Raw genomic sequence first — 14182 nt, forward strand, 5'->3', positions numbered from 1 at the left:
GCAAAAATCTGCAACTTTGTATTTTTTGCCTGAAGAAAAATATACGAATATAGAAGTTAGTTACGTAAGTTAATTTGTAAAGACGTCCATTTAGCAAAAGGAATGTAAAATTTTTATGCAAATAAAAGCTACATTAACTAAAAAACGATCAGAAATTAAATAAAAAAAAAACAAGTTTATTAAACTGAAAGTATGGAGTGACATTAAAACTTAAAACGAACAGAAATTATTCCCTATATGAAAGGGTTTCCCCTCCTCAACTCCTCACTCTTTACGCTAAAGTTTGAATCTGTCTCACATCTTTATTTTTTAAAAAAATAAAAAACTTTAGTGTAAAGAGCGAGGCGTTGAGGAGCGGATAGCCCCTTTCATACACAGAATAATCTTTGGTCGTTTTATGTTTTAATATCGCTCCTTACTTTAAGTTTAAAAAACTAGTTTTTTTTTATTTAATTAATTACAGGAACATTTTTTTCAACTATACCGAACAAAATGGCTATCTCAAAATTTTGATCAGATAATTTTGGGAAAAAGATGGGGTTGGGAAGGGGGCGAGTTGCCCTCCAATCTTTTTGGTAATTTAAAAAGGGCAATGAAACTTTTGATTTGTGCTCGAATGCACCCTCTCCCAATTTTATAGGACCATTATTTCGATACAAAAAAAAAAAAAAAAAAAAAAAAGAACACGCATCTGTCTTCAGGCAAAAATTGCAAAATTCTACATTTTTGCATATAGGAACTTGAAACTTCAACAGTATAGTTTAACACAAAACCTTATGAATTGCATATATTTGGAATCAGCATAATAAGCCAATTCTTTTGATGTATCTGAGAACGCGGACAACTGAAAAGTTAGCACCTCGCTTTATCATATGAAGAAGCAGGGACGAATGAATTAAAGAATCAAACGCACGTTCAGCATCATGTACTTTGATGATCAGACTTTCTTCCGATGATTCATCGTCATCATTGGTAGTGAAAACTGCTGTAAGAGAAAGGGAAAAACCAAGATTAGCCTGAAAATCAAACGGATAGGAGGGAACGTGGCATTTGAGTCTTAGATCATCAACAAAAAGCTCTAAAAGTGTAAAAGTGTCCAGAGCGTAGTAGAGACTGTGATGAGACGGAAGGAGGAACATTGCAACTCAGATTTTGCTTTTTTGGGGAATCGGAGTCAGATCACCGATACAGAACCGATGGAAAAAAATACATGTATAAAATGCCGTTTGCAGGAGAAGGCTGAGATGACGCACCAGAGCATAACTTCCGTTAATTATGTGTGGAGTGCTCACCTTGTCTATCCCATAAGACACTTTCTTTTTGAGTCAAGGTTTTGCTTTTGTGACAGTGTCACATGTAACAACAAAATCAAGATCAAGAGATTCGTCAATGAATTTATAAAGCTTGTTATAAAATTGCGGCTCTAAAACAGGATCAGGCTCAGAGAATTCATTCGAGAAATGGGGTACCCATTTGGACAGAAGAATAGTATTTGGGTCTGGCATATTGAAGGAGATAGTACAAGATAAAAGTTTCCACAGTATATTGGATGGATTCTTGACATCTTCGGAATAAAGTGTTTGCATTTTAAATCGATGAAGACCAAGTTCACTAGCAAATAATTATTTTATACTTATCTCAATTCATTGACTAATCTTTGACGAGGGCGGTCGCATTCTCTCCATAATTTTTACCAGAATTTTTATCACAAGCTTCAATTAGCGGTAGGTTACCTGACCACCCAGGAACTTGGGATCCAAAACAGATATCCTTAAAAGGAGCTGCTCTTTTTTCAGCGCGCGAAAGCGCATGGCAAATTTCTTCATATTAAATATGAAAAGTTAATCTATTTTCATCATAAATTTAATGGAAGATTTTCGCAGAAGATGAAATGGAACCCAGGTCTTGTCATGGACCTTCTTTCCCCAAATGCACCCGATAAAAATTTTGATAGACATTGTGTTAAATCATGTCCATCTGATCTCAAAATTTTCATCAGATGGGTTTGGAAGAGCATTTCCTTACTGATGGGTTTGGAAGAGCATTTCCATATCTGAGCATTTCCTTACTAACAAAAGCCTTGGTTTACTGGATATTAATACTAACTTTAAATACTTATTCAGTTCCAGCATAGCGTAATGCTTTTAAAGGCAGAGCTTCTGGTGGTATTGATACTTATGTAGCATCAAATCTTAATTCAAGTTTTTTTTTTCAGTGATAGTTTTCTAGCTGTACGAGTAAATGAATGCATAGTAATAAATGTGTATTTACCCACAGACTATAAAGATGAAGATTCGAAGAGGGATTTCACACTGGCAGTTAGTAAACTTAGCTTAAGTCTTCGTGATGTCCTTAAACTGAAAATCCCGTGTTTGACCGTTGGTGATTTTAATTGTGATTTAAATTACAGTTTTCTTTAGCTTCTGTCCGTGATTCTTCACTAAACGAAATATTTGGTGATGATTTTAAAGTTCAACAGAAATCCGCTTGGTTTACTTACATTCATTCTTCCTTTTGCAAATATAGCCTTGACCATGTTGTGTCGTATAATCTTGATATACTTTGTTTTGGGGTATTTTTTTTAATTTAAAGTTTCAGACTACCTTGCTATTGCTTCTTGTTTTGAACGAGAAGCTTTTCAGGTTCCAGTATTAAAGGCTCGTCTTGTTCATCAGTATAAGTATACTTGTCGTGATTGGAAAAAAAATCAACATATCTCAGTATATTGAAACTTATCATAGCATCCTTGACAAGACCTGGGTTCCACTTCATCTTCTGCGAAAATCTTCCATTAAATTTATAATGAAAATAGATTAACTTTTCATATTTAATCTGAAGAAATTTGCCATGCGCTTTCGCGCGCTGAAAAAAGAGCAGCTCCTTTTAAGGATATCTGTTTTGGCTCCCAAGTTCCTGGGTGGTCAGGTAACCTACCGCTAATTGAAACTTGTGGTAGGGCTACGTTCTGGTACAAATTATGGAGAGAATGCCACTGCCCTCGTCAAGGAATAGTCAATGAATTGAGAAAAGTACAAAATAATGTTTTGCTGGGGAACTTGGTCTTCATCGATTGAAAATGCAAACACTTTATTCCGAGAATGTCAAGAATCCACCCAATCTACCGTGGAAACTTTTATCTCGTACTATCTCCTCCAATATGCCAGACCCAAATACTATTCTTTTGTCCAAATGGGTACCCCATTTCTCGAATGAATTCTCTGAGCCTGATCCTGTTTTAGAGCCGTAATTTTATAACAAGCTTTATAAATTCATTGACGAATCTCTTGATCTTGATTTTGTTGTTAAATGTTAAAAAAGAAAGTGTCTTATGGGATAGACAAGGTGAGCACTCCACACATAATTAACGGAAGTTATGCTCTGGTGCGTCATCTCAGCCTTCTCCTGCAAATGGCATTTTATACATGTATTTTTTCCATCGGTTCCGCATCGGTGATCTGACTCCGATTCCCCAAAAAGCAAAATTTGAGTTGCAATGTTCCTCCTTCTATCTCATCACAAACTCTACTACGCTCTGTACACTTTTAGAGCTTTTTGTTGATGAGCTAAGACTGAAATGTCACGTTCCCTCCTATCCGTTTGATTTTCAGGCTAATCTTGGTTTTTCCCTTTCTCTTACAGCAGTTTTCACTACCAATGATGACGATGAATCATCGGAAGAAAGTCTGATCATCAAAGTACATGATGCTGAACGTGCGTTTGATTCTTTAATTCATTCGTCCCTGCTTCTTCATATGATAAAGCGAGGTGTTAACCCTTCAGTTGTCCGTGTTCTCAGGGATTTATATGGAAATCTTAGAGTGCGTTGAAAGGTCACATCCTGTTCTTCCCTGCAGTCGACTCTTCATCCATCCCAATACAGCTGTGTTGATTCTCGTGAGAGACCAAACTATTCCAGTCCCTTAAATATGCCTCAAAACCCCATCCGCTTTAAGAAAGGGACTAGTCAATAAACTGTCACTTCCCAAACCCTGTTCAATAATGGTGTCCTAGACGCTCAGGCTATATGTATTTGTTCTTGTATTCTTGACTGAATAGACGTGTCTCCTATTTGTTATACTGATGACATCTTGAATCTTAGCGATACGATCCAGCGTATTGAGCAGAATTTTAAAACCTTCAAAAATGAATAGGCGAAAATTTGGCTGTCTTTCAATTCTGAGAAAACCGATGTTGTTCAATTTAATTGGTGAATTTCCTCTACTTTCCTTCTAAATATGGACGATTCTCTTATGAAACCCTCAGACGACATTGCATACCCGGGCCTTCCACTCGGCTCATCTATCGGCAACACACCCTTTGCTGATACCCCATGATGAGCGTAAACTTTGTATTTCTTACGTACCAATCTTAGAAAGCTAACTGTTCATCAACCGTTACCTTCTGGCATCCATCAATAACGGCATAGCCCTTCCACATACATTATATATTGCCCCATTCTGGAAATTTTTACAGTCAAACAATTCGTGGTAACGAACTGTAAGCAAGGAGCAACTGGGCACAATAGTAACAGAATTTGGGCACAAATTCTGTTTAAAATAGTAAACAGAATTTTAATATCAATAGATACATCAAAAAAATTGGCTTATTGTGCTGATTCCCAATATATACAATTCATAAAGTTTTGTGATACCCATCAAGAGTTACGAGGCTGAGAAAATGTACCTGCTTTTTGAAATAGCGGGAAACACCCCTTAAAATTACAAAATTCTTAAAGAAAATCACACCATCAGGTTCAGCGTACCAGAAAACAATACTGTTGAAGTTTCAAGTTTCTATATGCAAAAATGTAGAATTTTTGCCTGAAGACAGATGCGTGTTCATTTTTTTTTTTTTTGTATCGAAATAGTGGTCCTATAAAATTGGGAGAGTGTGCATTCGAACACAAATCAAAAGGTTCATTGCCTTCTTTAAATTACCAGAAAGATTGGAGGGCAACTCGACCCCCTCCCAACCCCATCTTTTTCCCAAAATTATCTGATCAAAATTTTGAGATAGCCATTTTGTTCGGTATAGTTGAAAAAAATTTGCCTGTAATTTATGAAATTCACCCATCGTTTACGTATAATATATTTTATTGGGAAGTATACAGACAATTTTTTTTTTGAGGGGGGGGGGAGGGTGGTTGTGCTTTATGTGGATTTCTATAGGGAGAATCTTCCTTGAGAGGGAAATTTTTGGGGGCTGAATATTCCAGGGGAAATGTCAAGCTTGGCGGAATTGACAGAATTACTATACAAATTGTTTTTTTTAATTCACTTCTATTCTTTTTGCCAAATTTTCATGTGGATATGATCTGGAAAAATTGCCTAGGGGCTTTTTTCCTCGTGTTTTGATTTCCAAAGTATTTTCAAAACTTTATTGACATATAATAAAAAATCGATTACGCAAAGAAGATGTTACTATAAAACCGGTTAGGCTATATAATTTACAGTAACATACTTGACAGATTGAAGAAAGGAAACTTTCTTAAATAAACAAAAGAAAAAAAGTTGCTTTACAAAGGTGTAGTCTAAATTTACGATTTGTTGGCTACTGAATATCGAAGTTGCAACTGAACTTCGTAAGAATATTACCAAAAATAATAAAAAAGACAAAAAAACAATCAATAATGATCAATCTTGTATCATTCTAATGAAAGATCTATAAGAAGGTGGTTAATTAGCTGATCTCATATGGTGACTTACGGCCCTAATTCTAGCTTATTCAGTTGCACTTCTTCATGCAATTCAACTTATAAAAGTCTCATCAACCCAGTGTGTAACAAATTTTATTAGCCTACTTTCAGTTAACTATGATTTCTTAGACGAAACAAAGAGAATAATTTTTGGTTTCCATTGGCTGTCGCTCCAAGTTTTACTAAGTCTTCCATTTTGCTTACCCCAGCCCCCCTGAATCCGCCAGTGTCAGTTGCACGAAATAAGCTCCTAAAATTTGGTTTATATGGTTGTGTAGTTTGAAAATACGTTGAATATTAGTTGGAAACAGTATTAGTTGGAAAATAAGTTGGTTCTCCGATGCTTTATTTGCTTGAATTTGCGCACCACACAAAATCACTAGCCAAAAAACCATTAAGCAAGAAAATATAATGGTAAATGTTGTGAATCACTTTTGGGTGGAGACCCAAGACAAACTGAATCGGAAGCATGGTTGCTCAATGTAATGTGCTTGGTGTTTTTCTACGCTTCTTGTCCTTGAGTGATACCCTGGCAGTAATCTGACAGAAAAAGACGTCTTTTCCTGGAAATATTACTGTTTTGGACAAAAGGAACACTTTTTTTGTCTACTTTATTGAAGTATACTCTATTAAAGATTTGCCTAGTTGGTTTATTACATTTGACAAATTTAATAGAAACTTGGCTAATCAAATTGTTTTGCAACGGCAGCGTTTAATTTGCCACTTTTCTATGGAACAAACTAAGATCAGTCTAATTATATAAGCATGATCCTTATTGCATTTTTTTGGTTTACTTTCATTTAAACGAGCATCATTCTTACGAAAGTTTGGTTGTAGCTTTGAAATTTAGGGTTCAAGAAAAGGCCTATTTAGGAACTGGATTTTCTGCAAGTTATTTTCTTTTGTTTGGTTCTAGAAGTATCCTTTTTTTTTCGATCCACCAAGGAAGTCCGAGCAATACTTTTATTAAGTGTAGTGGTAATATCTTTGTCACTGAGTCAGTCATTTCCATATGCATCGTTGTCAAACTTTGACATTGTTTTGATTTCAATAGCAAGCCCTATACGTACAATCAGGTATGTGAGCAAAATCATAACTTAGAGGGGGATTTCATTTTAGGAGTGAGACTCAACTCCAAAAATGGATATATCATATGAAAAATATTATCTTTTAGCGTATGTCTTTATATTTTGGGGGTCATTTGCATGAAAATCCGCATTTCCTTCGTATTTACCGACGATTAGTTAACCATTTGTTTATATTGGAAAACCAGCTGTAAAGAAGAGTAATCACTTACTATAGAAATTCTACATTTCTATATACGACATCTGTACTCTAAAGCAGAAAAAAATATGTCACGGAAAGCACCTTTTTGGAATCAGGGTAGCACCAAAAAACTATATTTTATATACAAATAATATTAAAAAATAATATTAAAAAATATGCAAAATCCTTTTGTAATACATATTTTTAAATTCTTCTTCTTATTTTTCTTTTATCATCTGGTGTTTGGTCCATACTGAGATATTCTGGATGTATCTCTTTTCCTCGTTTCCTTTCCATTTTCTGGAAAATAAATTCGTTACCTTCATACATTTCTCACATAGCTGTGCTTCTTGTCCTTTCACTATTCTAACTATTCTAACCTTTAACTGCTGGTATAAAATCTCAATTAAATAAAAAAATAAAAGAACCTTCCTACCGCTATAAATTACATGACCTCTGCGTTCCATAGCCAATATAGCCTTCTTTTATTTTTCTCCCTATACCCACTTGCCCTATCTTTTCTGAGGTTTCATTTACTATGGTTTCAATCGGTTAACTTACTCTACAGAAAAATTTCTTTTATTTCTTATTGCCCACGACATCAAGGGGCTGCTCCCTTCATACTATAGTCAAACATTTTTCACTTCATATAAAAAATTCTCTAACCATAATACAACATATAAATATATGTACTACATCATCATATATCATACTCAAACACAGTCATGCGCCTTGCGTTATTAGGCAATAAGAATTCTTATCTATACAAATTTTCCATTTCAATTTTAACCTTTTTCTAATGAAACATATATAAATATATATATATATATATATATATATATATATATATATATATATATATATATATATATATATATATATATATATATATATATATATATATATATATATATATATATATATATATATATATATATATATATATATATATATATATATATATATATATATATATATATATATATATATATATATATATATATATATATATATATATATATATATATATATATATATATATATATATATATTACTGGCAAAACACGTATCTGCACTATTTTGCCCTATTTGGCAAAGATGAAAAATCGACATTTAGCCGTTTCATCAAACTTTGTCATTGATTTAATGGCATAATTGGAAAGAATACTGTCTAAAACCAATAGTAACAACTTTTTACCTCAATCTTGTGCCTAGTGTGACACAATGGGTGGTAAAAGTGCCGCAAAACTTGAGAAACGTTGAAGACGATTTTCTCGGAATAATGAAAAGTTAATTCACATTTATATCTTTTGACGGCGAAGTATTTCAGAACGAATTATTATTTGGATATTTTATAGCCTTTGATCAGTTAATATCTATTTTTTTTTTTTTTTTTTATCGGATTATGTGGTGATTGACTGCATATATACTGGCGACCAAATTTGGCAATGATTGGATGTTTTCTGTCTATGGAATATTACCACCGTAAGTGCAATTATGAAATAATGGACGACTTGAAAATTATTCTAAATCCAGTTTTGAGCTTTATTTCTCGATCGATGATCGATGGTATCAAAGAACAGACACTAACTGCTAAGACGACAACTTTTCAGTCATGATACCATTCTAAAGGCAAAGGAGGTTTTATATCAGGTGCTAGAAGTTGGAACACGTTTAATTAGATGCCAAAAATACAATGAAAACGTCCTCGACATTTGCAAGTGGTTCACTGCATCGAAAGAAAAACGTAGGATCCTGAAATTCGTAATATAGTCACCATGTGAAATTCCAACAATTGGAGATATGATCGTTGCAACGTTAATCTGTCGAATGAGTGAGCTTTCCCGTAAGATTGAAAGTTTTACCGGACAAAATCAGCACCCCCAGAATATTAAGACATACGCTAAAAGATAATATTTTTCATATAATTTATCTATTTTTGGAGTTGAGTCTCGCTCCTAAAATGAAATCCCCCTCTAAGTTATGATTTTGCTCACATACCTGAGTTCGTAGGTATTGAGCTTGCTGTTGACATCAAAACAATTTCAAAGTTTGACAACGATGTATATGGAAATTACTGACTCAGTGACGAAGATATTACCACTACACTTAATAAAAGTATTGCTCGGACATCCTTGGTGGATTGTAAAAAGGATACTTCCAGAACCAAACAAAAGAAAATAACTTGCAGAAAATCCAGTTCGAATAGACCTTTTCTTGAACCCTAAATTTCAAAGCTACAACCAAACTTTCGTAAGAATAATGCTCGTTTAAATGAAAGTAAACCAAAAAATGCAATAAGGATCATGCTTATATAATTGAACTGATCTTATTCTGTTCCATAGAAAGGCGGCAAATTAAACGTTGCTGTTGCAAAACAATTTGATTAGCCAAGTTTCTATTAAATTTGACAAATGTAATAAACCAACAAGGTAAATCTTTAATAGAGTAGACTTCAATAAAGTAGACAAAAAAGGTGTTCTTTTTGTCCAAAAAAGTAATATTTCCTGGAAAAGATGTCTTTTTCTGTCAGATTACTGCCAGGGTGTCACTCAAGGACAAGAAGCGTAGAAAAACACCAAGCACATTACATTGAGCAACCATGCTTCCGATCCAGTTTGTCTTGGGTCTCCACCAAAAAGTGATTCACAACATTTACCATTATATTTTCTTGCTTAATGTTTTTTTGGCTAGTGATTTTGTGTGTTGCGTAAATTCAAGCAAATAAATCATCGGAAAACCAACTAATATTTTCCAACTAATACAGTTTCCAACTAATATTCAACGTATTTTCAAACTACACAACCATATAAACCAAATTTCACGAGCTTATTTTGTGTAACTGACACTGGTGGAACCAAGGAAGCTGGGGGGGGGGCTGGGGAAAGCAAAATGGAACACTTAGTAAAACTTGGAGTGACAGGCAATGGAAACCAAAAATGTATTCTCTTTGTTTCGTCTAAGAAATCATAGTTAACTGAAAGTAGGTTAATCAAATTTGTTACACACTGGGTTGATGAGATTTGTATACGTTGATTTGCATGAAGAAGTGCAACTGAATAACCTAGAATTAGGGCCGTAAGTCACCATATGGGATTAGCTAATTAACAACCTTCTTATAGATTTTTCATTAGAATGATACAAGATTGATCATTATCGATTATCTTCCTGTCTTTTTTATTATTTTTGGTAATATTCTTACGAAGTTCAGTTGCAACTTCGATATTTAGTAGCCAACAAATCGTAGATTTAGACTACACCTTTGTAAAGCAACTTTTTTTCTTTTGTTTATTTAAGAAAGTTTCCTTTCTTCAATCTGTCAATTATGTTACTGTAAATTTTATAGCCTAACCGGTTCTATAGTAACATCTTCTTTGCGTAGTCGGTTTTTTATTATATGTCAATAAAGTTTTGAAAATGCATTGATACAAATAAAAACACAACCAGTCATGTACACAAAATTTTAGCTTAGAGGGTTGTTTAGGAGTGATATAGAATATAGAAAACAGGTAAATTATACAGAATAATAGACATTGGACAGAAGACTGTAGAAAGTGCAATACTTTGGAGCCCAGTTACCTGAATTTCTCCATTGTATGTGCATAATTAGTGATTAAAACCATTGATTTGATTATTGATAGACCAGGTATAGAAGAAAGTGAGTGATTATTACCAAAATTCTGCTTTTTGTACAAAAAAAAAGTTATTGCAGGATACACCTTGGGATTCTTCATTATTAATTAAGTCATTCTATCGACATAGAAATTTTAAATTGGGTTACTCCTCCTCGAATATTGTCAAGAACACCAATTACTGGTGGGGAAGGGAAGAGAGGTGTTAGTAGTTCTCCCTAGATTCTATAGAATTCTAGATTCTAGATTCTAGATTCTATAGATTCTCCCTAGATTCTAGATTCTAGATTCTATAGAATATTTTTTTATGTTTAGCATTATTAAATATATAAAAAAAATCCCTTGCCTTCTCCCTATTTTTAAAATTTAGCTCTATTGACACCTTTTTCTGTAAGCATGATGCCTGGTGAAGCAGCTAAATCACAATTTTACTGGTTATTTTTTCAAGATTCTAGCCTTTTTTTAAGACAGGCTTGGGTTCGCTCCCATTGGGGAGAATTGGAAATATTGCTTTTGGGTATTCCTTTTGGGTATCTCATTTGGTAATTGCCAAGAGAATTAACTGGAGACAAAGAAATATGTTAAGAAAACAATTCTTATTGCATAGTATGCAGAATAATCATGGTTAACCCATTTTGTATGCAGCCTCGCTATACTTCCCCCCCCCCCCTCCCTTAATTTGAAAATATATAGCCAAAATTATATATTTTCAATGTATTCTGCCACTCATAACTTGTTTTTCCAGTTTTATTACGTCACAGGTGATTCAAATTACAGGTAGCCTACATGGGTCGAAACAACTGAGAAAGGTAGGAATTATGTAATTTGGGCCATATATTTACACATCAGGGGGGGGGGGGTTAAACTATAGTGGGGCTGCATACAAAATGTGATAACTATTATTATTGTGCATATTATGAAGAAAGAATTGCTTTATTACCTTAAATTGCAGCTAGGAGCAACCTAAGGATTTCTCCTTGTAGAGCTCCAGAATGATGACTAGTTGTGTGCAAGGATCACTGGTGACCAGGTGCTGCTCCATCTTTGGTAGCATCCCAATTGCATTTACACTCTCTGGAGGACCGCTCAGCATCTAGCCTTTGTTTAAAAACATCAGCCGATTCAACAGTAACGGTTTCATTAGATAATTTGTTCCGATTGTTGGCAATACGTGTTGAGAAGAATTGAGTACGGACTCTACATGTTGTAGACTGCGGGACAAGTTTCAGGTGATGAGCTGTAGTTCTTGAATTGGTACTAACAGCAGGGAATAATGCTGGGAGAATATTAGCCCTCAATAACTTAAAGGCCAAAATGGCATCCTCTCTATTTCTCCGGTATACAAGTGTAGGGAGATTCAGCTTTGATAGTCTTACAGGGTAGGAAAGCTTTTGCATGCCAGATATCCCTTTAGTGTTACGTATCTGCACATCTTCAAGAACTTTTATATCTTTTTTAAAATATGAAGAGGCAAGTTACATTCCAACTTCAAGCTTAGGACGCACAAGTCCCTTGTAAAGAAGACTGATGACTTTAAAAGAACGAGTGGAAATGGTACGCTTAATCAAACCCAAGGTTGAACTAGCCCCAGCAGGAGACCTCTTAGCATGTGTGCTGAATTTTAATTCATTGTCAATAGTGACACCAAGATCTTGCTCATTATTTACAGAGGAGAGTTGGTGGCCTAAGTAAAAATAAGAGCGGCAAGGATTTTGTTTGCCAAAGTGAATGATATGGACCTTGGCAACCTTGAATTCAAGAAGCCAGGCCTCACCCCGTTGACCCAGCTGTTGAAGATTATTTTGCAGCAGGGCATGATCTTCACAGGACAAAGCTGGTCCAAGAAGCTTCAAGTCATCTGCATAAAGAGTTGATTTACTGCTGATAAAGGAAGGAGCATCATTGATGAAAATATTAAATAATGTAGGACCCAAGACACTTCCCTGAGGAACTCCACTCAGAACAAGCGTTGAGGAAGAAAGAATACGATTTCCAGAGTTATCAAACAACTGAACACATTGGTTTCGCAAAGAAAGAAAATCAAGGATCCAGAGCAAGGATTTCTCTTCGAGCTTTACTGCGCGCAATTTAATTGCAAGTCGATTGTGACACACTTTGTCAAAAGCTTTAGAAAAGTCAAGCAGAGTCATGTCAGCAGGCACCCTAATATCAAGCAACTTCGTGATGTGATCATATGATTCAAGGAGATTGGTGTCAACAGATTTTCCAGAACGAAAGCCATGTTGTGAACTATGTAAAACAGTGTTTGCTTCAAGGTGTTTAACCACTGCAGATTTAATTATTCTTTCAAGAACCTTAACAACTGCTGATGTCATGCTGATGGTTTGATAATTTTCAGCAAGGTCCTTTCCACCTTTTTTAAAAATTGGAATGATATGTGCAATTTTCCAATTCTGAGGTAGTTTAGAAAGATTTAATGATAATTTGAACAGCAGGGAAAGAGGTTGACACAAAACTGTACGACATTCGTGTAGGATATATGGGTGAATGCCGTCTGGACCAGCAGATTGAATCAGTTTGAGGGATGTTAGTTCCTTTGAAACCAAAGTATCTTTGATCAGAATTCGTTCCATATTATGGGATACATCATATAAGGGAAGTGTAGGATATACAATACTGGAGTTGGACAAAAAAAACAGAAGAGAAATTTTTATTAAAAATTTCAACTTTCAGTTCAGGATCAGCAACTGATTTACTATCATGCAGGATATCTTGGATTGTGCGTCTGAAAGATTAGAAAGATTTAGGGTTATCCTTAACTTCCTCAGCCAGTTTTTCCTCAAACCTTCTTTTCAACACTTTATTTGGTTTGTTGTTGGATTACAAAAGGATTTGAAGACTAGATAATTTTCTGCGGTCTTATTTTTTCTATAGTGGTTCCATGCTCTGTGTTTTCTATTGATTAGCTTGCTAACTTTACTAGTTAAAAAAGGTAAACTTTTTGCCTGTTTTACCTGAAAAATTCTGGTGCATGACTATTCAGCATTTCGAATTTCAATTTTTACACTTGACCCAGTGTCCTCAATATCATCCGTAATAAGCTTTTTCCAGTTGACTTTGGCAAGTTTTTCAGAGACTATTTTGTAGTTTGCATACTTTTGTTACTTAGAGGAAGGCTGTCTGGTAGGTAGACATAACTCTGAAATAATTACTACATGGTAACTATTACCAACAGGTGTGGTTATAATATTCTTAATAAGAAGGTCAGGGTTACGGAGTATAACTAGATCAAGAATGTTGGAGACTTGACCTTCCCTATAACGAGTTGGTTGTGATATTGTTTGACAGAGGGAATTATAAGAGAGGGCAGACAAAAAAGGAGAATCTCCTTTTATTAAGATAGGAAATATACAATTTGGGCTATATATTTGCACATTAAGGGGAGGGGGCAAGTGTAGCGAGGCTGCATAAAAAAACTTGTTTACTCTGATTATTCTGCATATTATGAAGTAAAGATTGTTTCCTTAACATGTTTCCTTCTCTCCAGTTAGCTCTTTACGCAAATATCTCTTATTTAGTACTATTTCCCCTAGTAGGGAAAGGCCACTGACAGGCTTGCGTGTTTGTG

At 34.6% G+C, this 14182-nt stretch overlaps 1 protein-coding gene across 1 annotated transcript; it reads left to right on the forward strand.

Annotated features, from left to right (window-relative positions):
• Positions 1–3422: 3422 nt before the first annotated feature.
• Positions 3423–3827, forward strand: LOC148946621 (uncharacterized). The gene has a single exon (XM_089096368.1). The coding sequence runs from the start codon at positions 3423–3425 to the stop codon at positions 3825–3827; it is 405 nt and encodes a 134-aa protein (XP_088952494.1).
• The last annotated feature ends 10355 nt before the right edge of the window (positions 3828–14182 follow it).

This window comes from Artemia sp. Qi Xiang Cuo, chromosome 11, assembly GCF_049724085.1.
Source record: "Artemia sp. Qi Xiang Cuo chromosome 11, ASM4972408v1, whole genome shotgun sequence".
Taxonomy (NCBI): domain Eukaryota; kingdom Metazoa; phylum Arthropoda; class Branchiopoda; order Anostraca; family Artemiidae; genus Artemia; species Artemia sp. Qi Xiang Cuo.